The sequence below is a fragment of the Acomys minous genome (genome assembly GCF_964271855.1).
Source record: "Acomys minous genome assembly, chromosome: 15".
Taxonomy (NCBI): Eukaryota; Metazoa; Chordata; class Mammalia; order Rodentia; family Muridae; genus Acomys; species Acomys minous.
In genome coordinates, this window is record NC_140497.1 from 45,141,973 (window position 1) to 45,169,483 (window position 27,511).

The 27,511-nt window shown below is 33.9% G+C and overlaps 1 protein-coding gene across 3 annotated transcripts in view; it reads right to left on the bottom strand.

Moving 5' to 3' along the window:
- Positions 1-27,511, bottom strand: part of GALNTL6 (polypeptide N-acetylgalactosaminyltransferase like 6) — a 1,047,269-nt gene that overhangs the window by 674,277 nt on the left and 345,481 nt on the right. For 2 of the 3 annotated variants that reach the window (XM_084760044.1, XM_084760046.1), the window contains one exon: positions 11,606-11,714. In XM_084760044.1, coding sequence (XP_084616170.1) covers positions 11,606-11,714 — 109 coding nt within the window. Of the gene's footprint in view, positions 1-11,605; positions 11,715-17,937; positions 18,029-27,511 lie in introns of all 3 variants that reach the window. The other variant, XM_084760045.1, reaches the window with a different exon arrangement.

Genomic DNA, 27,511 nt, shown 5'->3' on the forward strand with positions numbered 1-27,511 from the left:
CTCAGCTGTTAAAAACAAGGAATTCCTGAAAATTTTGGACAAATGGATTGAACTAGTAGTTATCATAATGAATGAGTTCACTCAGAAGCAGAAAGAGTCAAATGGTATATACTCACTTATATCTGGCACTAGCCTAAGGGGCATGTCCCATGAAAGTCTTCACTTACCAGGAAAGTGGGACATAGGGGAGGACATACTATTGGGACTCTAGGTGAGAGAAGCATGAGAGAATGGCAAAATAGAAGGATCTAGAGGGTCCTAGAAACCTACAAGAAGATCATTATGATGGGCAGATCTGGGTCCAAGGATCCTGCTCAAACTATGGCACGAGCTAAGGACAATACGTGCAGTAAACTTCAAACCCCTACTCAGATCTAGCCAATGGACAGGACATTCTCCACAGTTGAGTGGAGAGTGGGGTCAGACTTTCACATGAACTCTGGCGCCCCATTTTGACCATGTCCCCTGGATGAGGAGACCTGGTGGCACTCAGAGGAAGGATAGCAGGTTACCAAGAAGAGACTTGATACCCTATGAGCATATACAGGAGGAGGTAATCCCCCTCAGGAACAGTCATAGAGGAAGGGAGTAAGGGGAAAATGGGAGAGAGGAAAGATTGGGAGGATACAAGGGATGGGATAACCATTGAGATCTAACAAGAATAAATTAATAAAAAAAATAAATTAAAAAAAAGAATCTCAGGCATTGAAGATATAATAGAGGAAATGGATACATTGGCCAAAGAAAATGTTAAATCTAAAATACTCCTGACACAAACCACTCAGGAAAACTAGGACATTATGAATATATATTATAACTTTCAGTTATAGTATTTTTAATGGGACTACCTTGTAAGGTCTACTTTCTATTGGTTGCTTTTTGTTACTGTCACAAATATACTTGAGGGAAATGACTTAAGGCAGTTGGTTTGTTTGATTGCTTTAGAAGATTTTCAGTCTATTATGGTGAGAAAGCCCATAGTGGCTGGAAGAGAAGGAAATTGGGATGGAAGCTCATCATGTGGTGGTAAGAATAAGAAGGGCATGCAGTTGGTGTTTCTTTGATACCGATTTTCAGTTTGATTGACAAATGAATAGCTGATTAATTTTGTGAAACTGACTGGATGAGCTATTTTATTTAAGGTTTTCTGTAAGAGGAAACTGCAGGGTTTACATACTAGTTGGCTTGATGAATGGCTGCAAACACAACACGGAAGAGGGATGCCTTCTGACCATCTTGGCTGGATCCCATGAGACCTACATCGGTTATGTTTGGATACACCATGTTAGGGGAACAGAGGTGGAAAGTCCGGGCCTGTGGCGGTTACTAGTGAAGCCGGGTAGCTATCATACATTCACTGTCAACGCTGTGGCCAGAGTAAAGAAGACTGGCATTGCTACTTGGTGAGGTTTCATAAGACCTCCGTGGTGCCTAGATCTATGGGAAGGTTTTTGAGAGAGAAGAACGGAAGTTACTAAGCGAAGCAGAGGACAGGAATCACAGTTTTGTTGTGATTGTTAATGATCCCTCATGTCACCGTGGAGAACCTAGATAGGTTATCTTCATCAGGCTGCTTACCTCAAGGTTCGGAGATCCATGCAAAAGGGGAGTTGGGAAGATTCTAAGAGACAAAGGGGACGGATGACCTCAAGAAAACTGTATTTCAGACACAAAGAACTGATGCACACATGAATTTCACAGAGACTGTGGCAGCATGCCCAAGTTCTATCCAGGCTGGGTCCCCACACTGAGAAAGGAAAGTGGACATGGACTCCTATCTGCAGTTGATACTGGCTGGCAAGAGGAAAATTAGCTATTGTGTCTCACTGGGTATATCAGGCACATTTCAGGGTATAGCCCTTGCCCTGGAGGAGTTGTCCAACCCAAAATTAACTCCATGGTATTTGGTATTTTTATAGATATTTTGTCTCATTTTTCTTTGTTTGAGCCCTTTTTTTTTGTCTTATATTTTTCTTTTACTTTTGGGTTCCCATTTTTGTGTTTTTCTGGAATATGTGTGTATTTATATTTGTCATATATATGTATATGTATATGTATATATATGTATATATATATTGGTGGAGAATTGGTGGAGAATTGGTGGAGGGGAAAACATTGTCAAATATATTGCATATTGTATTCCTCCTGTTACCTGCAGTTGGATGAGATACTACAGCACAATTCAGCTTACATGTGCAGTAAGCACAAAGGGTGGATATGAGGAAAAAGAAGAAATGAGAGGAATGAGGAATATAAGATTCATATTGCTGTCATTGACTAGATTGTCTATAATATAGTATAATTATTGACTTTATACAGAGAATGTGAATATATATATACTAACTTTCCTGAATTCATTTATTTAAATAAAAGTAGTTTTAATAATATTTGTCTTCCTGTGGAATTGTGATATGAATTTAGATATAAGAACTTACTCTCTATATGTTAAAACATTATACATGCAGAAAGAAAGAAATGAGAAAAATGTATTGTAGAAAATGAAGAATATGTAAGAAAATTCTTGGTCTTCATCCTAAACTATAATAATAATAATATCCCAAATTTGGATAACACATTTAATGCCTTTGTTTTGGATCAAAAATAATTATAATGTATACATAAAATCATATATAGATATTTTGTTATGTCCAGAGAATTATTTGTCTTTACAAAATAAATATGATTCTACTAATTTTCTAATCACTTGTTTTTGCACAAATTGATCTGGATCATAATACCTACAGTAAAATTAACTAGTGCAACTAAATTCTACCAGATTGCTAAATAGGCCAATGCCTGATAAATTAATCTAGTCATTTTCATCCAATAATGAAGTTGGATCCCGAAGGCTCATTTGGTCACCATAGAGATTCAGATCATTATTAAATACTTGATGATGCTAATTCCATTGTGCTCTCCTAGTCATTTCATACCAGCACATCAAACACTTCACTAAATTAAATTAGCTATTCAGTCTTTTTCTTTTCTATTATTTTATGAAGTATGCTTTATAAATAATGCAAATTTATTACACAGATTAGGGACGGAGAAATGAAAATTCAAGTAGTAATATCCATGTTCTGGGCTTCTAGCACTCTTAAGGAGCATTTGTGTCACGTGTCTGTGGTTACAAAACATCAGAGTAACAGTTGCTTTTAGGACCCGACGCTGTTCAGGGAGAGGATATTAAGTAAAACTTAATGTATGTTTCTGATGTCAGTCTCCATGGCTGACATCGTGCCTTTCTTGTGGATAAAACCATATTTCCTCTTCTGTATTCATTAAGAAATGGGGCCAAGAAGGCTCATAATTCATTGCTAAGAAAATTGTTCCAGCCTCTGGATATGAATTTTGATAGAAGGGCCAAGTAATTGCTTACACATCTATGAAATTGTGACAAAATATATAATACATTTCATTATTATCAATTTGGGTTCAAATGAATGAGTCCCCTCAATCATGGGAGACTCTGGGTTGTTATAAAATCATGTGACAATTCCTATACTTTCTTAAGGTCATGATGTTGATGTTATAGTCCAGGTCATCCAAAACTAAAACTCAATTTTCAATTGTCTTACTCTTTTTTTCCTGAGTCTTGTACATGCCACACAGCTATGTAACTCTGTGTGCAAGGATAGCTTCTCTCTTTTCATTGTAAAGCAAAGCATAACAGTGCCAAACTTCATAAAGTCAGAAATTCATTGAGATGAATTTCAGGCAAATATCCATTTAAACTTTGTTTTCTTAGGTCCCTGTGGATTCCCATCCTTTGCTTTTACTAGTTGTTCATAGGTTTGTCTTTAAGCTTTTTAAAAAAAATCAGGATTGTTCTTTCCATAGCAGGACAAATTTTCTTTTTTCATAATCAAAGATTATGCTCTAACTATGTGATCCTTATAAAATATGCACATTTATAGACAGAAACAATTTGATAATAATCAATACTTCGCCTTATGAAAGAGATGTTTGATAAATGATATATATATAATACTAGAGGAACATAGATATGAGGCAGAATTTCACAAAATACTACATAAATGCTAGAGTAAAAGAGATGTCTTGTGTGATGTACAAATTAATACACCACCTACAGGGAAAACATTTGCAAGAGTTTGTCTATATTGATTAGATATGAATGCATAAGAAAAATATGACAGATAATTCAAGTTATAGTCAGAAAGGAGCAGAAATCAAGGTTGTATGAATATATAAATACCATCTAGGGAACATCACAAGCATTTTAATTGGACAATATAATTAACATTTAAAATAACTACGATAGGTGTGATCATCAAACCGTATTTTACTACTGAGGAAAATACGACTAATAAATCTCATGCATTCCTGCCTTGGGAAGTAGATACTTTCTAAACAGAGAGATATTACAAATTTTACACATAGCTAAATTGAATTATTGTTCAGTTATAAGAACCTAAATCAGGGTACTGTGATTACAAGGCAAGTACTTTACCATTGAGCTAAATCTCTACCCCCAACTGAATTATTTTGTCTATATTTTAATACAAATGGATTTCAGGTTAATAAATCTCTTGAGATGTTTCTACATTGCTATTTTCAGATTGTAAGATTGAAGGATATTTTCTCTAGCAGATTTTTAGTTAATTTAGTTTTAGCTAAGTTTAATTCTATTTCTGGACATACAGATGAGACATCTCCATAGAGTCTTTTAACTTCACTTTACACTTTGTACAATGTCTGTTGAAGGCAATATTTCATTAATATTTCATTTTAATTCAATATGTAATAGTGAAATTTGCAACTTCTCTAAAACTGTCCCTCTCTCAACAAATATCATTATGACCTTTCTTGAGAATATGCCATTCAGATGTAAATTTCAGTAAATTATTAAAAATAAACATTGTTTCATTGTTTTAGGTAAGAAAAGAATGGCAGATGATGGTTTTAAACTGCAGGATGAATCAATAAAAGATGACCAGCAGTCTTGCTAATTGTATCAAAATTGTATTTTTTTAACTTTCAAAAACCAGTATTACATTATTTATTTTTTACATTTGGAAAGCAGTGTAGTTACAGTCTCTCCCAATTGGATACATTTGAGCTTTTTTTTTCCTGCAATCTTGTCCAGTTATGTAGGAGAAAAATGGGCTCCTGATTGGCATTGAAGTGAGATATTGTTTAGAGAAACCTAGGAAAGTAACTGTAACAATCATGATATAAAAGAATGGTCAATTCACACCTCTTAAATTTTCTTTGAATAAATATCCTTTCAATATGTTACTGTGGGAATTAACAGGAATGTGTGTGACCCTTTACCAGCTTGGACCATGAGCTAAAGGTCATTTAAGGGGGCATAGCGCTGCATTCTCCAAAAGAAAGAAATAGCAAGTATATTGTATTATTGTTTTATTATGGAAACACTGGCAGTTAAAAAGGCACTTCAAATAATTCAAGGTTATAATGTAATTTAGAGCCTTTGGGTAAATGGTTATGTTTCATAGAATCATAAGCTGTAATTCATTAATCACACACATATGATTTAAATATATATACATATATCATATATATATATGTTAAAGTATAAACTCTACAAAAATGTGGGAAAAGTTACAAAGCATGAATGATTGCTTGTACATATGATCACATGTGTGTGACCCTTCTGAGTTTAAAGGAAAGAACCCAGTGACTATAATGAATCAGTTTATGCAATATAGATAAAAGGAATTCAGGAGGCAGTCAAAACCATTGGAAAATTTCCAACACATTGAAGGAGAACATGAGGGTAACAGACTACACACTACTCAACATATGAGGTCACAGATGGGTCACTTATAGATCATGTTGGGGCTTCGAGGTTAGTCTTAAATCTGATAGTCAGCCTTTTCCACATTTTGAACAGAGAAATAAAATTATCTCATTATCTCAATAAGATCAAGAATGTTAAAATGGGGAGAACAATTTGAAACTTAATTAAATCATCAAAGCAAGAATTTCATGGATTAGACCAAACAACCACAGTGCTAATGAAAAGGAAAAGCCCACACTAGAACTGTATCTACTGTCCATCATGTAGTTCATATTTTCAAATCACTTTTTGATGGGCTTGATCCACAGGATGGCATGGATGGCTCATATAATTATCACTATTTTAGTTTCAGTCCTGGTGATATAACCTGTAGTCTTGTGCATGTTAGGCAAGTGTTCTGCCTTTGAGTTGCAGTTAACCTCTAAATCACATATTGAGTGAATGGAACATTTAAAAAGACATACGGATTGATGAGATTCCATGGATTCAAATGTGTAAGTAGTTTTGACTAAGGCAAGAGGAAGTAGCAAAAAAGTTAAATGTAATTTCATAGGACTATTGAATATTAGAGTGTAATTTATGGGTTGATTATGAATATATAAGTGGACAATCTATTTCAAAGAAATAAGATCAAATAGAAAGGTTCAAAGAAACTTTTTAAATGATTATTTCACTCATATTAAAATGCCTATGGCTCTGGAAAGATGGATTAGCAGTTATGTGCACTTTGTATGCAATCGTGAACACTAGAGTTTGGATCCCAGAATGCAGTTAACAAGACAGGTTTCCCATATGTGCTTCTATCTATAGTCCTAACACATGTGCCTGTACATGTGCCTGCATATGCACACACACATACACACTCATACACACATACACACACACTCACATACACAAGAGAAATAGAGAGAGACAGAGAATAAAATAAATCTGTAGTTAATTCCAAACTTAGGATTTCGGAATGACATGGTGGCCATCCTAATCCAAACCATAAAATTCTTGCCTTAATTATTTAAGTAACTTTCAAACTGGTCTCCTTCTTTGAAAATTCTTCAGATACAATTCAAAGGGATATTCTTGAGATAATCTGATAATTTTATTTCTCCACTCAAACTATTTAAAAGGCTGGCTATTAAGAAATTATTCCACAATAAGGATTGTGAAGCACATATGAGTTAAGATAAAAGGCTAGATAAGAAAAATATTTAAAATTTTAAGATGATTCTCTAATTAATCTTTTCATGTTATATGCAGATTTTGTTGAGTGCTGCGTTGTTTTCAGGTTGTAACTTCCATTAGAAAACCCAAAGATGTGGGTCTTACTGAGTCCACGAAAGAATCTCTGGGGTGGATGGGAGGCTGACGAAGGGGAATGGTTCTTTAGGCAAACTGCCATTAAACCTGTTAGCTCTGGGGTAAAAAGCAAAAAACAAAACAAAACAACAACAAAACCCAAAGATGTAGTTACACAAATACCATAGGAAAACTATCAGTCACTCTTTCAGGACATCAACAGGTGTTAGCTTTATAAAATTAAATTCATAGATTATCATGGCAATTCATCTCATAAAAGTGATACCTTGCAAAGCATATGGCCAAAGCTCAACCCCAGAATTCCACTCAGGAAGGAGATAACTTCCTCCTGAAAGTTGTCCTCTCATCTTCACATGCACAAAATGGCAATGTGCACACACACACACACACACACACACACACACACACACACACACACACACACACGATACATATAAGTAAACATAAAATCCATAGTTGTAGCTGATTTGATCAGAAGAAGCATGAGAAGTATGTTTGCTAAAGAGTATTTAACCATGTTAATAATCGTAGCCAAGGACATGCATAATGAAGAAATTAGATCGTTAAAGAAGTTGGTACTTCTACATAAAACCTTTTTAAAAAACTGACTTTGCTATTGTAGACATCATACAAAGTCAAAGGTAGCCATTGTCATCAGCGGTTCAACTTTTACTAGTGTCCAAATGTATTGTGATAGAAAAATATTTAAGATATTGTCATAATGCACAAATATTATGAATGCTCACACTGAAAATCCTAAATGATATGAGTAGGCAATTCTAATATTCACAATTTCTTAAATTTCAGTTTAGTTTAGAGAGATCAAGGCCACCAGGAGAACTGAGAAAGATAATGGCACTGTGTAGATACATAAGGAACAGGAAAATAAAAACTGATTTGGAAACTTAAAACAAATTCTCAAATAGAGGAAATAAGCTTATAAGCATAAGAGATCAATCTCATTAAAATGGGTAACATTTAAATTGTAGAGATTATATATAAATTCTGTCACAATTAATTGGGGAATTACTTCTATAGAACAAAGTGCTTACAAGGAGTTACAGCAATGGGAATCCAATCCATTACTGTCTAAAGTGAAACTGCCAGAAGAATTTTGGAGAACAATTTACTAGTCACTGAAATGAATTCCTTAACATATAAATATACTATTTGATATATTCCGCATAGAATACTTTTTCTATCCCAAGATCCTATATAAAGATGTTTATAGAAGGATTATTAAGGGTATCTAAAACATGGGAAACATCTCATGATCACAAATAGAATATTACAGAAAATTAAACAATAGTAAATATGAATCAACTGGTTTTGCATATTGACAATGATTATTTTTGAAAATAATTATGAATGGAAAATAAATACCATTGGGAATGATTAGACTTTAAATAAATTTCTAACACAAGCAAAAAAAGCAGATTTTGTTTAAGGGTAAATACACAGATGCCATTAACTATGGAGAAAAATAAGAGAGGAAACATTAAATTTAAATCTTAGAGGAGACATAATGACACACTTGGCCTGGATGTGGTATATACAGATGCTTATTTAAATTTGATAATCTATTCATATGCATCAGAATTATTTAAAATGCTTTCATTTAGGATATATCTATATATCCTTTAATAAGCCATTAAACGTCCTTGACATTAGTCATTAAAAGAACACATAACTAATTCATATCAAAAAGTGCTACATTAGTAGGTCCTTTGAATACCCCTTTGTTCACATATAGATAAACCACAAAATATATGAAAGGAAAGTCATATAGTTTGTATCCAAATTTTGTTCACACAAACAGAAGGTATAACCATTCTTGTGAAAGTAACTAACATTGTTTAAAAATTACAGTCTGGGGGGCTGGAATGATGACCCAAAATATAAGAGTGTTTCCTACTCTTCCAGAAGCCTGAATTTAGTGACCACTACCAATGTAGAGCAACTCAGAAATGCCTATAACTACTGCTCCGGGTGCTTTAATGCTCTCTTCTGTTCTCCATGGGCACTGCAGTCATGTGGGCATGCACTCACAGGCATATGTACTCATAAATAAAATTAGAATTTAAAAATAATTACAGTTATTATTAGCTGATGCCCAGATAACTGGTCAATTATTTATAAATTAATCGTTATGAAATTTCTGCAAAGTAGAATATCAGAAGTATCAATTGATTTGTTAAGTAGTTCATGAATGGAATATCTAGAATTTTAACTCAGGTCTGTGTCCCATAAGTCTGTAGTTACTCTATATTTAAATATTATATGATTTTTGATGTCAGGATTGGCGTAGATAGATGGAGAAGAAATAGATATTATTTAGCTCCACACAATGTTAGGTAATTGTTATTCACTAGGTTAACAGAGTCTTAAAGACCCAATGTTTTTGATGTCAGGATTGACGTAGAAAGATGGAGAAGAAATAAATATTGTTTAGCTCCACACAATGTTAGATAATTGTTATTCACTAGGTTAATAGAGTCTTAAAGACCCAATATTTTATAAATTTTGGCTAATATCTACCAAATTTGTTCCAAGATTCAGTAAATACTCATGCAATATTTTGGGATAATTTTGTTATTATTATTTCCTTACAGATTCAGTTGACAAGGTTAAGTAAACTTTTCAAAAACTGTTCTGATTCCTGAAGCATAAGGAACAGATGGTCAGATTAATACAGGTGGACTAAGCTGACAGAGATAAGAGATAAGAGGATTAACAAGTGAAGCAGGTGATGAGGAAAACAGTTTTGTGAGATTTTTTTTATTGGCTCATGGTCATGGTGGGAAGATGGTATCTAAAAGAGGTCAATTCTCTTAAAACAGGAATCGTCTTTGGGACAAGTTGCTTTAATGAGATAGAGAGGTGGGATATCCTTGATAAAAAAAAAGAAAGAAAGAAAGAAAAGACCCAGAGGAGAGTGAAAAGAGCTATAATTAGATCAGCTCTACCCAACATAGAACAGCCCTGCACAATGACAGGACACCGTAGCATTATCTTTGCAATTATCCCTAGGGGATGAGTTTGTGCAAAGTTGACCAGGATGACCCCACACTGAGTAGTCAGATGAATGCTTCCGACTTGACCCAGATGCAGTGCCTCACTCGTGTCCAAATATCTTTCCAAACAGTTCTTATCCTATTTCTGTGACACTCTCACTGAGAAAAGCAAAGTAACTTTGGCCACTTGAAAGAATGAGGCTTCCTAGAACACGCCATTCTCCTCCCATTGATTTCTCCTGATGAATTAGTCTGGATTTTTAATTGCAAAACACCCATTTTTGTTCAAACTTTCTACAAGAAAATTTCTGTGATTTCTTTCTTTTAGACATACCACTAAAGCTGGGACTCTACTCAAATTTAAACCTAGTTGGTCCTATTATTGTCAACTTCAGATTCTGAGATGCAGTAATTTATGGTATTTCCATAACCAGTTATAAGGCCAAAAAAATACGTGGCATGTCTGAGTTGCTTTGCATTGCCACTTAGATAAGTCATCCCAATGTGTGAAGCTGGCTCATGTCTCAATGATAAATCCCACAGTGTTATTTTAAAAGGGCTTGGAAATACAAGATAGTGTAGATGAGCACATTTTTCTTTTTTCTTTTCTTTTCTTTTTCTTTCTTTTTTTTTTTTTTTCTTCCCCATAATCCAAAGCTGCAAGCACTACACTGGGCACAATCTAAATTGCTACTAATCTAACAATAAACGAAAATAAACTACTCTAATCCTCATAACCTTCATATATCCCAAGCACTTGCCAATCTGATCCTTCTTAGGCAGTTTCTGTCCTTCTACTCTCTGTCAACTGTGAACAATGAACTCTTAACTGTCAACTCCTGCCTCTTCCCCGTTTCCAGGAAGTCCCACCTTCCACTTCCTGTCCTTCTGCCCAGCTGCTTGGCTAAACAGCACTTTACAGTTGTTAAATCCACACAAGACATTTTGAAGATGATGCTACAACATATTTGAAAGTTTTGAGTGACTGTTCAGGGAGCAAAGTATCTCTGTCATTTTTTTTTTTTTTTTCATTTTGCAGGCTGCTAATCTTCACTTCCCTTTTACTCAGGAAATTAATTTTATTCCTTCTCAAGCCTCTGACGGCGTTGAAAACAGCAAAACATTATGAGTATAACATGAATATCACAATTGTTTTTTAGTTCTTGTGTGTGTGTGTTGTATATTGGTATAATAATATAAATGTATAGGTAAAAGTTTTTTTTTTATTATTATTAGATGAGCACATTTTTCAATGGCCTCCTTTGGAGCCAAGAAAAGGCCTCTCATTATTTGTTTTGTCTGTGAAATCTGAAGCCATTTGTTTCTGTCCATTGTGGATCCCCAGTGCTCCCATTAGGCAGACATCTTTACTGCTTGCGGAAAAAAAAAAACAACAAAAAAACAAAAAAAAAAAAAACTGACGTGAGAATTTTGAAGTGATAAACAAAGAACTGAAATAAAGGCAGCGTTGGTCTTGCTCTGAAGGCCGTACCTGAGCGCACAGCGTCTTTCTGAATGCTCTCATAGTTGTGCCAGTCTTTTCTTCTCAGACCATCTGTCCAGGAGTAGAATTGCCCATCTCCCAGGCCCAGTGGAAACGTCTGTGGAAAAGGAAAGTATTCAAGCATTAAAAAGGGTGAAATTTTCTTCTGCGTGGTTGGTAAACACAGCAGGATACATAGCAGGGAATGCAAGACTATTTGTTAATTAAATGGCTCCTCTGAATGTTTTGAGATGAAAACAATAGCTACTGGCCTGAAAAACTCACCTTCAGAAACCACCTTTTTAACCTTTAAAATTAGCATGGCCCTCCACCAATCCCTACCATTAAACATTTTTGTTTAATCTTCAGACTTTCGTTGAGCACACACACGCCCTCCCTCTACTTGTTTTCATTTGCTTAATGGATAGATATTGACCAGCCAAATTAATTCTATTTGTGATTGGTAAAATTTTGTGTGTAAGTCAAATGTGTTTAGATGGCTTTTAATATTATTAATAACTGTTCATTGGATGCTGACTCTGAGATGTGTACTATATTAATTACTTTAGAAAGAGAACTCAAGTTCTTATAACAGTGTTGGGTGACAAGTCATCATCTTCCTGGAAATTTGACTGGAGTCAAGAGAATTATCACAACTTTGAAAGCACGGTACCCAAGCCAAGGTTTGAACACACTCTTTAGAGACTGACATTGTGGTCTTAATTGACACCAAAGTACTGTATTCATCTGATTTCTATTAAAGTACAGTTAATATTTACACCAAAAATTCAAGTGGGCACTCATCCCTAAACTGTAGTCAGGACACACATCTATGTGTCACTGAAACCCACAAATTATGTTCATGTTTTGGAAATAGAAACAAAACATACTATGAAACAAATTTATTACACAATCTTAGTAGTCCCAAAAATAAGTGATAAACTTCATTAAGAAACAAATTATATAAGGTAGGAAAAGGCAATTTGTTGAAAGATGAGTGATTTCAATTAAGTACTTTTTTTTTCATTAGAGCTTGCCAAGGTAAACAGAATATCTTATCTTTGTATTTAATATTGTTTTGTGTCCTTACTTACCATTAATTTGTATTTATAGCTTGCACTATTCTGAAAGGATAGAAATCAAATATGCTTTAAAACCACAAGAAGGGTTAATTCTCATTTCTCATTTAGATAAAAACAATTTACATAGTTTAGATTTTAGTTTGTTTTTGTTTTGGTTAATGTAGTAGCAAAAATAACAAAAGATAGAAGAAAGCTAACAGTTTCCATACATAAAGTATTAAAAAGAATGAAGATATATTTTAAAAGGAAGATGAAAGGTATACATATAGGAAAACAAAAATAACAGTAAAATAGAGGATAAGGTGTGTGTGTGTGTGTGTGTGTGTGTGTGTGTGTGTGTGTGTGCGCGCACGCACACATGTGCACACTCAAGGACTGACACCATTTAAAACCACAGTAGCACTAGCAAAATCTAGCTAAAATTATATGGAACTGGATTTAAAGTATACATTTGGTGATTTGAGTCAGCCATATGTTTATTTATAAATACTTGGAAAAATAAAAACTCCTACATTGATATAGACAATGTTTATTTTTAAGTACAGCTTGCAGATGAATAAATTTGACATGACACTTTGAAATAATTTTGTGAAAAAAGACTCTCTCCCGTTACTTGACATGCTGCATTTCTCTTGTTTAGATATACTTAAAGTAGAGAATTCATTGTGACTCTCAATTCACACATATCAAACAAAAGTTGATCTTTACTTTCTCCACAAGGCAAAGAACAGTAATGAGACTTATACATCAGGAAATCAAATAATTGGATTGTCACGAACTTCTTGTAAGTAAAAAAAATATCTTGCAAGACAGTCTAATGAATTTGAGAACAAAAATTTCAATAATACCTAAGAACCATAGACATCAGTTACTTCTGAGAGTGAGATTTAAAGTGATTTAAAGATTGACATCTTTTATATGGGGCAATTGAATCTGGCTTCCCCCACCAGCTGCAGCAAGCTGATTTCTTGATGACGGTTTGCGTTACATTTGGGGGCGGGGCTGCATGTCTTGATTTACTGAAAAATTAGGTTCCCTGTCAGTTTATCTAAAAAGCATTAGTAATTTAAGTAGCCTTTCCCACTGTACTTGTAGAATGCTGCCTGGTCAAGGCTAACAGCCCAGCACCAAAGATAAAGAAATTCCTACATGAAGCATTAGAGCCATAATGAAGAGATGTGACACTGTTGTGGGAGGCCCCCTGACCAGCAAATGTTTTCACACATAGCCCTTTATTTCACTATTTATTTTACTTGGTCTGTTAGTCTGGATATTGAGCTACGTATTGCCAGACTTCTGAGAGAAATGGTAACAGATCGTTTGAAAGCCAAAAGGCATTGCTAACTTGAGAATAACAAAGACAACATGAGACATCAATACCTTTTAATGAAGTAAAAATTTAATCACCTCAAAGCTTTAGAGATAATATTTTCTTAGAAACAAACAATGTCAGAAAGAAGATTTAAACACTAGGAAAGGACTTTGTAAAAGTAATAACATGTAAAAAGTATAAAATTATGGAGGAACTCAGTCAGTGAAGCTCAAAGCCTTGAACACACACAGACAGAAGGAAAATACAGAGATAAAAAAGATACATCAGTACAGGAAGAGAGAGCCACCATTCTTCATGATCAATGAAGAACAGAAGTTGTTCTCAAAGAGGACTTTTCTGTGAATATAAAACTGAAACCAAAATGATAAACTTTTAAAATATATCGGAAAGACTTAGATTTTTCCAAAAGTTTGCAACAAATTGTTAATGTGTACATAATAAAAACAACTATAGTTGAGCATATTGGTTTATTGCTGACTTCCCAGCAGTAGAGAGGATAAAGTAGGAAGACCTTCATGGAGCAGCTATTTCAGACTTATCAGTAGGACACCCATTTATATTTTTAGTACCTTTTGATATTTCTTCTTTGTTGATATTTTATTTATTGTTATGCTCTTACATATGATAAACTATTTAAAAAATCAAGAAAGATTAAAAACAATGTATTTACTAGAAATCACATACAGTAGTTAGAGACTGGACCCAGAATCTATCAGAAGTTAATGCATTTTTAAATGGTTCAAGAGAAAGTTTCCAAGGATGTAGCACAGCACAGAGGTAGTGTATTAGTAGAGACAGTAAGCTGAAATGTGAGGTGAGTTCCTGATATATTAGTGGGATAAACTGTTCTGGGGACTCATAAACTTGAAGACTACGTTGTTATTGCTTCTAATTGCACAAAGGATCTTAAAACACATTCCAAGAACTGCCAGTCTAAAAAAACAAAACATCACCACCAACAGATATCTAGTGAACAAAAAGAAGATGCTCTTGATCATTTTTCTTAGAGAAGTCTTATTTATCACAGGGCAAAAGTGGCAACACTAATAAAATATATCTGTGTATCACTTGGAAGAAAAAATGTATTCTAAAACCTGTCATAGTTTTAAAAATCAATAAATTGGATAATTTTCACACGTGTGATCGGTAGTACTTTTTCTTTGGAAGACACTATGACCTAATGGGTGGATTCTTGATCTAGAAACCAGGCTATAAACTGGTTTTTAATGATAGATGGAAGTCTGCAGTTCTTGTGAGTCCCTTAGTAAGCTTGTATAAACTTAGTCTCATACAATTAATACTCCCTTTGCCTAGATCAAAGGCTTTTCAAAGTAATAAATCAGAGTAAGTATAGCTTATCGTAAAACAACACACTAATATCAATATTTCGCATCTCAGTTATTTTAATGAATATTTACATCATCTTTTAGGCTTTGGGGAATATTAGTACAATTTCAGAAACAAAGATTATACAGATCACATAAAACATAAATTATATAGCATTCAATAAACTTATATAGATACTGATTTGATATCACATATTGATATATGTGAATTCTTACGCTGGGTCTGTTTAAGGTTCTTGTACATTAAAGGAGCTTGAAATCTGCTCTTAGACAATTGGACAGTACAGAGAAACACTTTCATGGATGGAAAAATAGTAAATCAACATTTGTTATATAAAATTACAACCTTATAAGCACTGGGTGTTGAATGAAATTTTATAAATGTTAAATTAACATATTAATAAGGTTACAAAGATCAAGTAACTAACATAAGGTAAACTAGAATTTTAATCAAGTACATCTGCCTTTAAAATGTATGAATTAAAAACAAACACATAAACAGTATTTTCATGATTTTTCCATTATCCAAATTTTATTAAGCAAAATTATTTAGACAAAGTTTATGACAATGTGAGACAAATAAAGAAAACCACACTTTGGACTTTGGACCGTATACTAAACATTAGAGGGTGCTGAAATTAAATGAATTGGGGAAATGCAAAAGGTAGTTTTGTTATTGTACTAAGTCCCCTTTCTTTGTGCATCAGACATGTACGGTAGAGTCTGCAGTGTGTCTTGAATGATCAACAGGGAGTTTCTGCCTCTTTATATACCTCATAAAGCATATGGATCAGTTGCTACCAGGCATAAAATCATCTTTAGTAGAAAAAAACAATTTGTTCTTTATCTCTTGCATAACTTCTCAAATGTGCCCCTGGTAATATAATCCCAGAAGACTGAGAAAATAAGCCTTGAGATGTTATGAAATTCTGAAATTAACCCAATTAAATTTATTAGCTGGCAACTGCAACAGGGTCACGATCGAGATTTGTGACTCAGGGAAGGAAATGCCTAGGCTGCACAGTTTGTATATATATATATATATATATATATATATATATATATATATATATATATATATATATATATATATATATATAAAATCTAATATGTATATATATACATATATGTATGTATATATATATATATATATATATTTTTTTTTAGATTATAAACTTTCTCTATGGAAGCTGAAACTGTGAGTGGTTATGTAAAAGAATTGATTTGAAAAAAAATTTAGCTTACTCAAGTGTTTGTCCAGCATGTCACGCTGGACCACGTCTTTAAGATGTATCACAATTTGAAACCCCCTCCCAGATTTATGCTGTGCCTTTACTCATCACATCTCATTCAACCTTGCTCAGAAGTAAATGGTGTTACCCTCAGCCTTGGGGAGACTTTACTGAGCATGCTAAACCTTGAGCTTGAAAATTCACCTCTTGTATTTACATTAGTTTTTGAACTCTCTCGAGCACAAAGTGATTTTTCTTATAAGGTGACTAGAGAGATAATAACACCTATCTAACGTCATTACGGACAAGGAAGCAAAGAAAGGGACAGATTTCTCAAAACACAAAACTGAGCTCTGAGAAATGATAAACTCACTATAGTGCTGATTTGAGTTTGCGATTAAAGGTCTATCGACTGAGTGGCTTAATACATCAAGGTTACATTGTTTGTCTTGACTATAGGCTGTTATGAAGAAAACACAAAAGAAATTTTATAAAACAATTTACCTCACATACATATTAGCCTCTGGGATTGGGTTTTTAAAGCATCTAACACATTTACACTTTTAATAATGAAAATATTTTATTTTCAAAGTCTACAAGATTGTAGCATAAAACCATCATTATTCTGAGGCCCTTATGTCTCTTCCCTACTTCTCCAACTGCTGTGAAATTAGTTTTTATATTATATGTCCCTTCTACTGTCCCTAGGAAAGTTAAACATCATATTTTTACAGGCAAAAGTCAGGATGTTTCCCCCACCCCCATTGTATGATTTCTTGGGATGTTTGTGAAATTTTTCCAAAGCTGACTTCATGTTAGGAAAGCTGAAAAAGAAAAAGAAAGCTTACATTAATTCCCCTTATATATTCTAAATGATCACTTCCTAAGTGCACTACCATGAGCAGAATGAGTTGTCAGATAACAGAAGTTTCTGGAAGCAACTAAAGAGGTCTGCAGCAAGGGATTCTCACAATAAGACCATTGATTAAATTCAACTTATTGGTGATTAAAATTAAAAAAAAAATCCCTGACATTTGAAGATGTTGGAGAAAAGGAAAGAATATGATCAAAATATAGGCTATGAAAATATTTTAAATAGAAACAAACTTAGAAAGGAGAAGAATTTGCCTCAAAGTGCATAATAAAGTTTTTCCTCGTTTGAGAAGGGTTAAGGACTCAGCTACAATCTTTATCCAGGGGCCACAGTCCTGTTGCAAGTCTGTATCTGCTATAGAAGAGTTGTGCTGCTGACCCTCAAAATCTGTGTGATTTGTATTTTCATTTGTAGCAGTGAAAACCCATTGACCAGCAGAAAGCCCTCCCAACCTGACTGCTCTGCAGGGCATACCTTGAAAGAATACTGAGGAGCTCGGCATCTCACAAAGATGACAGGAAGACTGAGAAATTTCCCCAACATCTATGTATTTTCTTTGCAATTCCTGAGAGAAAATGTAAAGAGAAGAAAAAAGAAAGAGAAAAGAAGAAAGGGAAAAATTAGTGTGAAACTTAAGACCATAACTGAGGAAATATAAAAGAGATAAAATATTATGTTTAAAAGAAACATATCATATTAACCTTCAGGAATCACCTGTCCCCCTCTTGATGGCGGATCCACACACTTGCAGTTTTCTGGGGTATTAAGCTTGGGATTCATGACCTCCTAAATTTTTCTTCAGAAGGACATCATGTGGTGCCTCTAGAACTCCACCCTATCAATTCGTCAGGAAAAACATAGCATCCTCAGGTGTTCTCCAGAATCAATATTAAATTAAACTGCCAGTCTATGTTCTTATTACTCTGTGCTAAGTCGAAAGGGAAACATACAACACAGAAAGATGAAAGGAGGATTAGAAAGAAAAAGCAATGACCTTTTGTTGTGGTAGGCATGACTATGACAAAGAAACCAAGAAAGAAAAGAGTGGCAGGTCTTCCGATTTGTATGCCACAAAGAGTTCTATATAGGTACTAACAAAATAAGCAGTGTGATAAAAAATAGATTCAGTGACACCCATGCTAATGAAGTTAGCTTACAACTAAGAAATGTGCACAGTGTGCGCATATTATCTTTTATAGCTCTAAAATGTCCCTTTAGAAGATGCTTTGCCTCCGATTGCCGTTGTCGTGAAAGTTAACGTCACCATTATCACTACTGCCAAGTGTGCAGATATAGCTGTGATCTTAGCTCCATCTCCAGTGATGTCTTCTGCTCTCGGTTTTGTGAGAATTTTAAATGACTTGTAGATTGATGGCATGTTTTTGACTAAAGGGAAGAATGAATACAAGTGAAACGTGGAAATTTCATGTTGAAAGTGCTCACAAATATGCTCTCTGGCTTATCTGTTATAATAGCTGAGCTAGTGTTGAAAGTACATTCATCTTTGGGAAATTTAGTGGGAAAAAATACACATTATAAATCACCAGAAATTTAACAAACATTGATTTTTAAAAAAATTTTTCAGGACTGTATTGCATTAATAGATCATTCATGAATCAACCATTATGCCATGTTCTGCTTTTATTACCAATATTAAATTATATATTCATATGTATATATGAATATTTGCATATGTGTATACTGAAGACAGTTTCTATCTCTGTAGCCCAAGCTGCCTTCCAACTCCTAATTCATCCGTCTTAGTCTCTGGAGTGCTCTAATTATTTGCCACAAGGCTCATCTGTTCCACTACCAACAGTGAAAAACTGGTATATTTTAAAAATTCACCATTTAACTTGTCAGTCTAATGGCATCCACCAAATGTCTACTCTTGTACTAAAGACACAACTGAGACCCAAACAAAAGAATTCTCTGGGAGACAGTATATTTCAACAGAAGGAGGCATTCTCTCAACTAATACAAAGTAACCGTGTGTTGTGTGGTTAATATTGCTTTTTATCCTTAGAATTTATCAGCAATTAAACCAAACCAAACAAAACAAAACAAATTAATTCATATTAAATAAAGGCAATATTAAAAATAAATTGCTGTTTATATAAAATTACCTTCAATGAGCTTTTTCATACTTTAAAGTATTGTGGAAGGAGAGAGTTCTGTTGTCTGAGGCAGGATTAATTTAATTTTAATAAGACTAAGAAGACAGAATGCCAAGTAGATAATTACATGTATTACAGGAATGAGCAGTAATATTTAGTAATATTTTCTCTTTAAACTTTCACTTCAAAAAATACACACGGCACTGTAGTTAAGCCATAAACCTGTTCTTATACAGCACATCAGTCACTTATCAAGGACCAATATAATCCATATACAATAAGGCTGATTTATAATACTATTGGCAAACCTGCATAAATATACTATTTTCTACAGTATTCATGGAGGGCAATAATCTCCGCTTCTTTAAATACCAAATGATAAATTGTCAAGCTTTGACAAGTATAAGAAATAGCACTTAAAATCTAAACCTAAAAAGGGTTTTGGACCATGACTTTCAAAGCTAAATATTTCAACGACCAACAAAGATATTTTCTAAGCTTTTAATGTAGAGTTTCTTGTTGAACAAATTGTAGACATGAAAGACAATAGATCATTGTGTTTTACTGGTATCGACTCTGTATCTGAACATAATTTACTTACGGGAAAGCAATTGCAATTAATTTAATCATAGTTTTCATCTTAAAGTTTTTAATGGAAACTAAATTTAAAACACTCAACATTATAGAACTTCGATATTATATTGAATGACATTGAATTTTGAAAGCGATTGATCACTATTCGGTTTTGTGACACAGTATCCATCATTTTTGTTACAGGTGACAAATACAAAACAATGCATTTTGTTCTTCTTTATGGCATTCAGTGTTTTTAAAAATTATCAATGTTATTAATACTAGTCCTTTATTTATGATGAATATCTTACAATTTTCAAAGTATAATAAAATAATCAATAAGCTACACAAGATACTCAAACATTATTGTAAAATAGGCTTTGTGTTAGGTAATTTGTGTGAGTTGTAGTCTACTGCCAGTATTTTTGTAAGACCAATAAAATGTGTTTTGACTTGAGATATTTTCCAATAGACATTGAATGTAGAAAAGTGTATTACCACATTAAACAGAATAATGTCTATAATTAATAGCTTAGTTACAGAGGCATAAAACATTTTTTATTATCCAAGGGTTATCCTTTTATCTACAAGCTATAAGAGTAAATGGCCATGGCATATTTGCTTATTCTGATATATCATGCTTTCAGAATGCAAAGTGATCCAAATAAGATGTAAACACCAAATGAGTTAAACTCTTTCATATATCTTATTTTACCATTTCAAGTATCTGAAGGGAATGGGTGATATAGTTTCTTTTGGGAAGCAAAGTTATTACCGTTAAAGAACACACATTTTAGTGTTTACTTCTCAAAGAGAAGACAAACATGTCCTACTCCGTTGTGAGAGAAGGATTTATGCTTCCAATATTTTACCATATTTGTACCACTATTATTGTTATCATCATTGTAATCAGCATTATAACATAGGAAGAAGCTAAAACAGGCCTCAGCCTGTAAATAGTTTAAAAGTTGTCAGATTTATCTTTGCAAAAAGAAAAAAATTGGGAAAATTAGAAATTCATTTTAATGGAGGAGTGAAGTTTCATGGAAACTCCTGTTGCCCTACCACACACACACACACACACACACACACACACACACACACACACACACGTATATATATGAAAATCTGAAGAGCAAGAGGCAAGATCTTTTACATTAGAGCCAGATCTCATGTAATGTTTCTGTGGGGATAGAGGACACTTGCAGGACAGCCTTTTGAACTGGCCGGGCCTGGGTGTGGACTAATATAAGAGGAGGAAAAAGCTAGAACTAGAACTTTAGCTTCCTGAGTTTTATGTACCCAAAGGATCAAACAAAACCATAACAATAAAGATGCAAGAAAGGCCCGTTTTGGGGGAAGATAGAGGAATACACAATGACTTTAGTGAAACATACCTAGAGGTGCCTCCATTAACAAAGACCAACTTATAATTGAAGAGACTTAGTGCTTTATTCCAACTGGGGAAAGTACATTTTCCTGATGGTTTTTGTCTTTTCTACATTTCCTATCTCAACTAAGGACCACGCTGTTGGGAGAGAAGGCCCTCAGAGACTCCTGATAGGGATCCCATTCTGAGGACAAAGACCACCAAAAGGCTCAGTTTAACCCACAAAGTTATACAATACTCTCCATATCCCCAAATATGAGATCAACACAACTCTGGTATAGTAATACTGTACAATAAGTGAAATCACTGAAAGAAATATGCAATGTGAAATGAAGTGTCTTTGGAGAATTCCAAATAGACAGTCAAGATCAATGCAGAGATGTGGTGGGAAATTAAAGCTCTGCATTCATCCAGGGGGCCAGGTTACAGTCTAGGAGGAGTTATAAGTGTTAAACAAAGACTCGTTCTCATATTAATACAATGTTTTTATGCTGGAGCCCTATTTATATGATTTCCTATTCTCTGATTGATTTTACTTGTCGTTCAACTAAAAAATTTACAAGACATTCTAAAAATCAAGCAAGGAAAAAAAACCCAAACATTACCACATAATATTTAGAGAAAAACAAAGTAATGTAAAACAACCTGTCATAACGTGTCATTCAGCATCTGATGGACCAGATGGCGGCTTCTAGCAGGTCAGTCCAGGTGTTTCCTGCTTCCAGACGACAAACAGACAGACCTCAAGATCAAATATCTTATTTCTCTCAGGAATGTCTACACCATTTTAAGGCAAGACCCAGGCATTAGGTTAGGTTCCTAGTCTCACAAGAGAAATAGAAATGATTAAATGGTCTTTGCTGAAGGCTAGAATCTCCTTAACATAGGGTGGGGTTTTTTTTTTCAGGAATCATCAGGTCCTTGCTGAACAGGTTCTATCAAGAATCTTCCCTGAGGGTTATGTGATGCTCCTTATAAGACCCGAGGTTTCCCAGATAAGGTAACGAGAGAAGCCCACTGAAAAACAGAGTCCATCGTAATAGACTAAGCTCCTTTGTCTATCTGTCTATACCAGACTTCAACCTTTACGGCAGAGCCCCACAAGAATCGAGTTTTAGAACTACTGAGTAGTAAATTAAAATAACCAATTTATTTGTAAATAGAGAAGTAAACAATAGTAGACCAGAAAAGGTGAGGAATGAAAATAAAGATGGATACTATTGAGGAAGAAATAGAAGAGATGAGAGAAGTACAATAGAATAATGACAACTGAAAATTCATTTTGATAACCTCATCAATACATTTGGTATTACTGAGAAGAGAATTAATGTGCATATAGATATGCCAATAAGAAGTCTCCAGACAATGGTAAAAAGAGATAAAATAACGAGAAGTACTATGCAAAAATTGTGAGAGGGGAAATATACGGAGTAAACATCATTGCGGGTTTTTAAAATTAAAATTGGAGGCACCAAACCTATAATCTAATAGACCCAAACAAACAGTGCTAAATATAAGTCTGTTGGGGTCAAACTTTAGAAAGCCAAATATGAAAAGTAGGTCCTAAAAGTGATTAAAGTGGGTGTGGCAGGAAGTAGCATTGCATTAGTAAGAAGATGGTAAGAAGAAGACCATTTGCTGTAAACGTGAAGCAAGAAGAACCCAGAGGAGAATACTGAACTCAGTTGAATAGAACGCCAGATTTAGTGACATATTCTTCAGAAACATTCAGACAAAATTCTAACAAAAATAGATAATCCATACTAATCCTAATAAAAGAGTTTATTACCTAATAACTGTTACCTAATTTAATTTCAGACAAATCAGATTTTAGGAGAAGGAAGTGTATCAGGTAAAAAAAAAATGATGCTATATAATGCTGGGTGTTTAAACAGCCAAGGAAAGAAGCAATTCTAATGTAGTTATTGAACAGCAGAGAATCACTATACGCTATTTAAAAAGTTAAATAATTTCATGGCATACACATATCACCCATTTCAGCTGAAAGCTCCAGTAACTTTGTTTTAAGAGCTGATCCATTACATAAGTCCAAAATAATTAAAAGTAGAACAGGTAGATCTAAACAGATTATATTGGTATGGGACATCAAAACAAAACAAAATTTTGAATAGACATCACTGACATTTAAGAACAAAGTTGAAGAAATCACAGCACCCAGTTTTCAAGTTAAAAATGCTAAAATTATCAAAATCATAAATTTGTGAAAAGAAAACATATTTATATTAATGGAATAGTATGTCTAGGATGAAAATGTTCAAAATAATGCGCTCTTTGTCAGGCGAGCAAAGACAATTCAGTGGAAAAAGAGCCTTTATAGTAAATTCATGTCTATAGGCAGCATGATGAGACAGTATGAACACCTAGACCTAAGTTCACATGTTTTACAAACTTTAAACCAAAGAGAATAAAAAACCTAAATATACAACATAAAACTCGATTAAATTTCTTAAATGAAATTATTTATAACTTATAATTATAAAGTATTATAATGAAGGTATTTAGAACCTTAGATTTGACAATGAACTTTCACAAACAAAAGGAGAAATTGAGAAAGAAAATTAATAGTTACTAAGTATTCAGTAAAGTTAAAGGTATGTCCTTCACAAGAGACTATATGAGAAGAATTAAAAGAAGTCCAATAAACTGGAGTAAATGTTGTCAATGTACACACACAAGAAACACCTGCTTGAAGTTTAACTTCAAGAAAGCTTGAAGTTTAACAATTAGAAAATGGTTCAGTTTCAAAAATAGGCAAATGGTATGAACACAGGTATCACAAAAGATGTGTGAAAGGGATATAAGATACATGAAATTCATCATTCACATTTTATATACTAATTGTGTATCCAAACTTCATTAAAGCATTAATTTATATCAAACAGAATAATAAAAAATTTCCCTTCAATTCACAATGAGGATGAATATATTCATGTTGGAAGATAAAGCTGAGAGTTTTTATAATCCAAAAGTAATGTAATTCTATTCAGCCATTGCAATGTTATCTAATTGGAAAACATATTATTTTTTGAAAACAAAAATATTTTAGGCAAGTATTTACAACATTTTTATACACTGTCTTACCGAAATACAAGTGAAGAAGATGCCTGTCAAAATGTGAATAAATAAGCACAGCTGGACTTGCACGTGATGGAGACTATCCGGTGATAAAGAGAACTGGAGTAGCATGACACCACAACAGATGTCTTAAACGCACATGTCTTGGTGGAAGAAATTAGTTTGTAAAGGCAACTGACATTTTGGGGAAAGGAAAGCTATGGTGATGATACAAAGAGATCAATGCTTGCCAGTTTTTAATGAATAGTAATAAAGAGGATGGGCAGATAAAGTGTAATACTGCAGCTGTCTGTGAGTAAAATACAAAAATTTCACAATATATTGAATTTTGCCACACAAAAACCAAAGCTAAGACACCAGCACTAGGTGGCTCATTCTTGTTTTCCTTGTATTTACAAACCCGTATTGGATGGGAGCAAAATGCGATCAAAATAAAATCAGCTATTATAAATGGGTGACTGTTCAGGTAGAAAACTGTCTCTTTTGTCTTCTTATGTGGAAAGCTACTAACCAGCACTCCTGCTATACTCAGGTAATCAATTTTATTCCTCCCTAAGTCTCTGATGGGCTTGAGGACCAGATGGCTTAGTTCTACAATTAAACTTAGTTGCTTGAGGGTTAAAATAGTTTAGGTCTAGATAGATGTTTTAAGTTGATTATTAAGAGAATTTTAGACACACCATGATAGGAAATATGTTTTCTTCAAAGATGTCAAATACAAATAGCCAAAACACTAAGAATGTAACATTTATATAATATAATTCCTGGTTGTGTCATGGTCTTCTTGGTATAAGTAGGTTATTGTATATATGTGTAATAATATAAATGTAGATATAAAAAATTTAAGTGAAAGAAATAACATTGAGAAAAAATGAAGTAGGCTTGGGATCTCCTTCCTCAGGAATGGGTCTAAGGATATTCTGAAGGTGTGGTGGTGTTCCCTATTCTACTGCCATGGGTGGACACAGCAAAAGGCACCATCCTTGCTTGGAGCAACAGCACATCTACTAGCGCTTGGTCTGGACTGTGAACAGCTTTCTATTGCCTACTACAGTAGAGCAAGAGGGCACTTTATTCTAGTAGCTCCAAATATTTATTTCTATATGCTAGCTGACAAAAATCATTCCACAAGAATGTAATTTAACAGTAGTGATGATTTTATGTTATATACTGAAATTGTTAAATTAGGAGAGTGGAGGTAAGTGAGGTAATGGGGCTATCCAAGCTGATTGTGTGAATCCACATGTAAGATTGGGAAGATTCCAGAATTACTCATCTATTACTGGTTGGATTGCAAAATATAAGTATCTGCTAATATTTAGGTTAATGTAGCAACAGACATATAGAGACACATACAAACATATGTGTATATATCTGCACAGACATGTATATACAAATGTGTGAGTATATATGTTTGTACATATATGTGCATGCCTGCACACATATATAATATTATGGATTTAATAAATTATGCATCCCGTGAAACATGCTTTTAAAATTTTATTACTATTGAGGCAGTGTTGGATGGTGGGTTCTTTAAGAAATTAGCTTATTAAAAGAGATTAAAGATGTGCTGAAGCTACAGCTTAGGGGTTATGAGCAGTTGCTCTTCCAGAGGACTCAGGTTCAATCCCCAGCACACCTACATAGCAGCTCACAGCTCCAGTGCCAGGGTATCTGCTATCTTCTGACCTCCAAGGATACTGCACACAGATGGTGCACAGACATATATGGTTGCTACATACCTATACACATCCACAAATAAAAATCTTTAAAAGTTAGAAGAGATCTAAGCATTTCTTGCAAGAGTTGACCATTACTACATGAACAGGCTGCATTAAAGTAAGATTCACTTAATGCTTTGTCTTTTGCAGACATAGCTACCTACCCTTTTGTTTTCTGCCATGAATTGTGGCCACAGGAAGTTAACACTGTCTATGGCCATCAAAAACATATTTTTATAAAATACCAGTCTCAAGTATTATGTTTTAGCATCAGAAAATAGACGAAGATTCTTGGTATTATACACAAGCATTTCTCTATTTTAGATGAGAGGACCAAGGAGCAAGGAGCATGATCTATATTACAGTCGGCATACCTGGTTTCCTATCTTTGATTTTTAAGATTATTTGGTATGGAGATAAATACTTTTTGGCTTAAGGGGTAATTCAAAGACTGACTAAAACATTAAAAACATAAAGGAATTATCTAACTATTCAGCAAGAAACACACCAAACATGAAAACAAATGTTTTTACTGAAAAAGATCTTTCAAAGGAAAAAAAATGCAGCTAATAGAACTTTCAAAGGCCCGAAACAAAAGGCACTAAATCATCTTCACAGGATAGAACTGGTTCAGTTACATAACTAAATAGAGTGAGAAGAGACACATTTACTCACAGGGAAATTAAGATGATTCACAGGAATATTCCACCCTGGAGCAGGAGGAAGGTAAGTCCTCATTCCATGCAGCCTGAGGTGGCTGAGTGAGTAAGGCTAAAAGCATGAGTAACTTCATGATGGACAAATGGGATATTATATTTGATTGTCCAAGGTTTTCAGCTATTAACTGATATCAATAAATAACTTTATAACACATACACTGAATATTTTATAATGAAAAAATAATTTTCCCTAGTAGCCTTCCTCCTCAAAACCCATCGTTTCAATCTAAATTGTGAGAGGGAGAGAAAAGAAATTTAAGCAAATCATTATAAAGGAATATATTTAAAGTTACCTAGGCTGTGCTCATGAAAAGTGCCAGGAATGTCTAACAGCAAGGAATGTCTGAGACTCTTTCAGAGCCACAAGGACCTAAGGGGAAATGACAACCAAACCTTTCATGGAGCCTTAAAAGATACGGAACCTAGCCA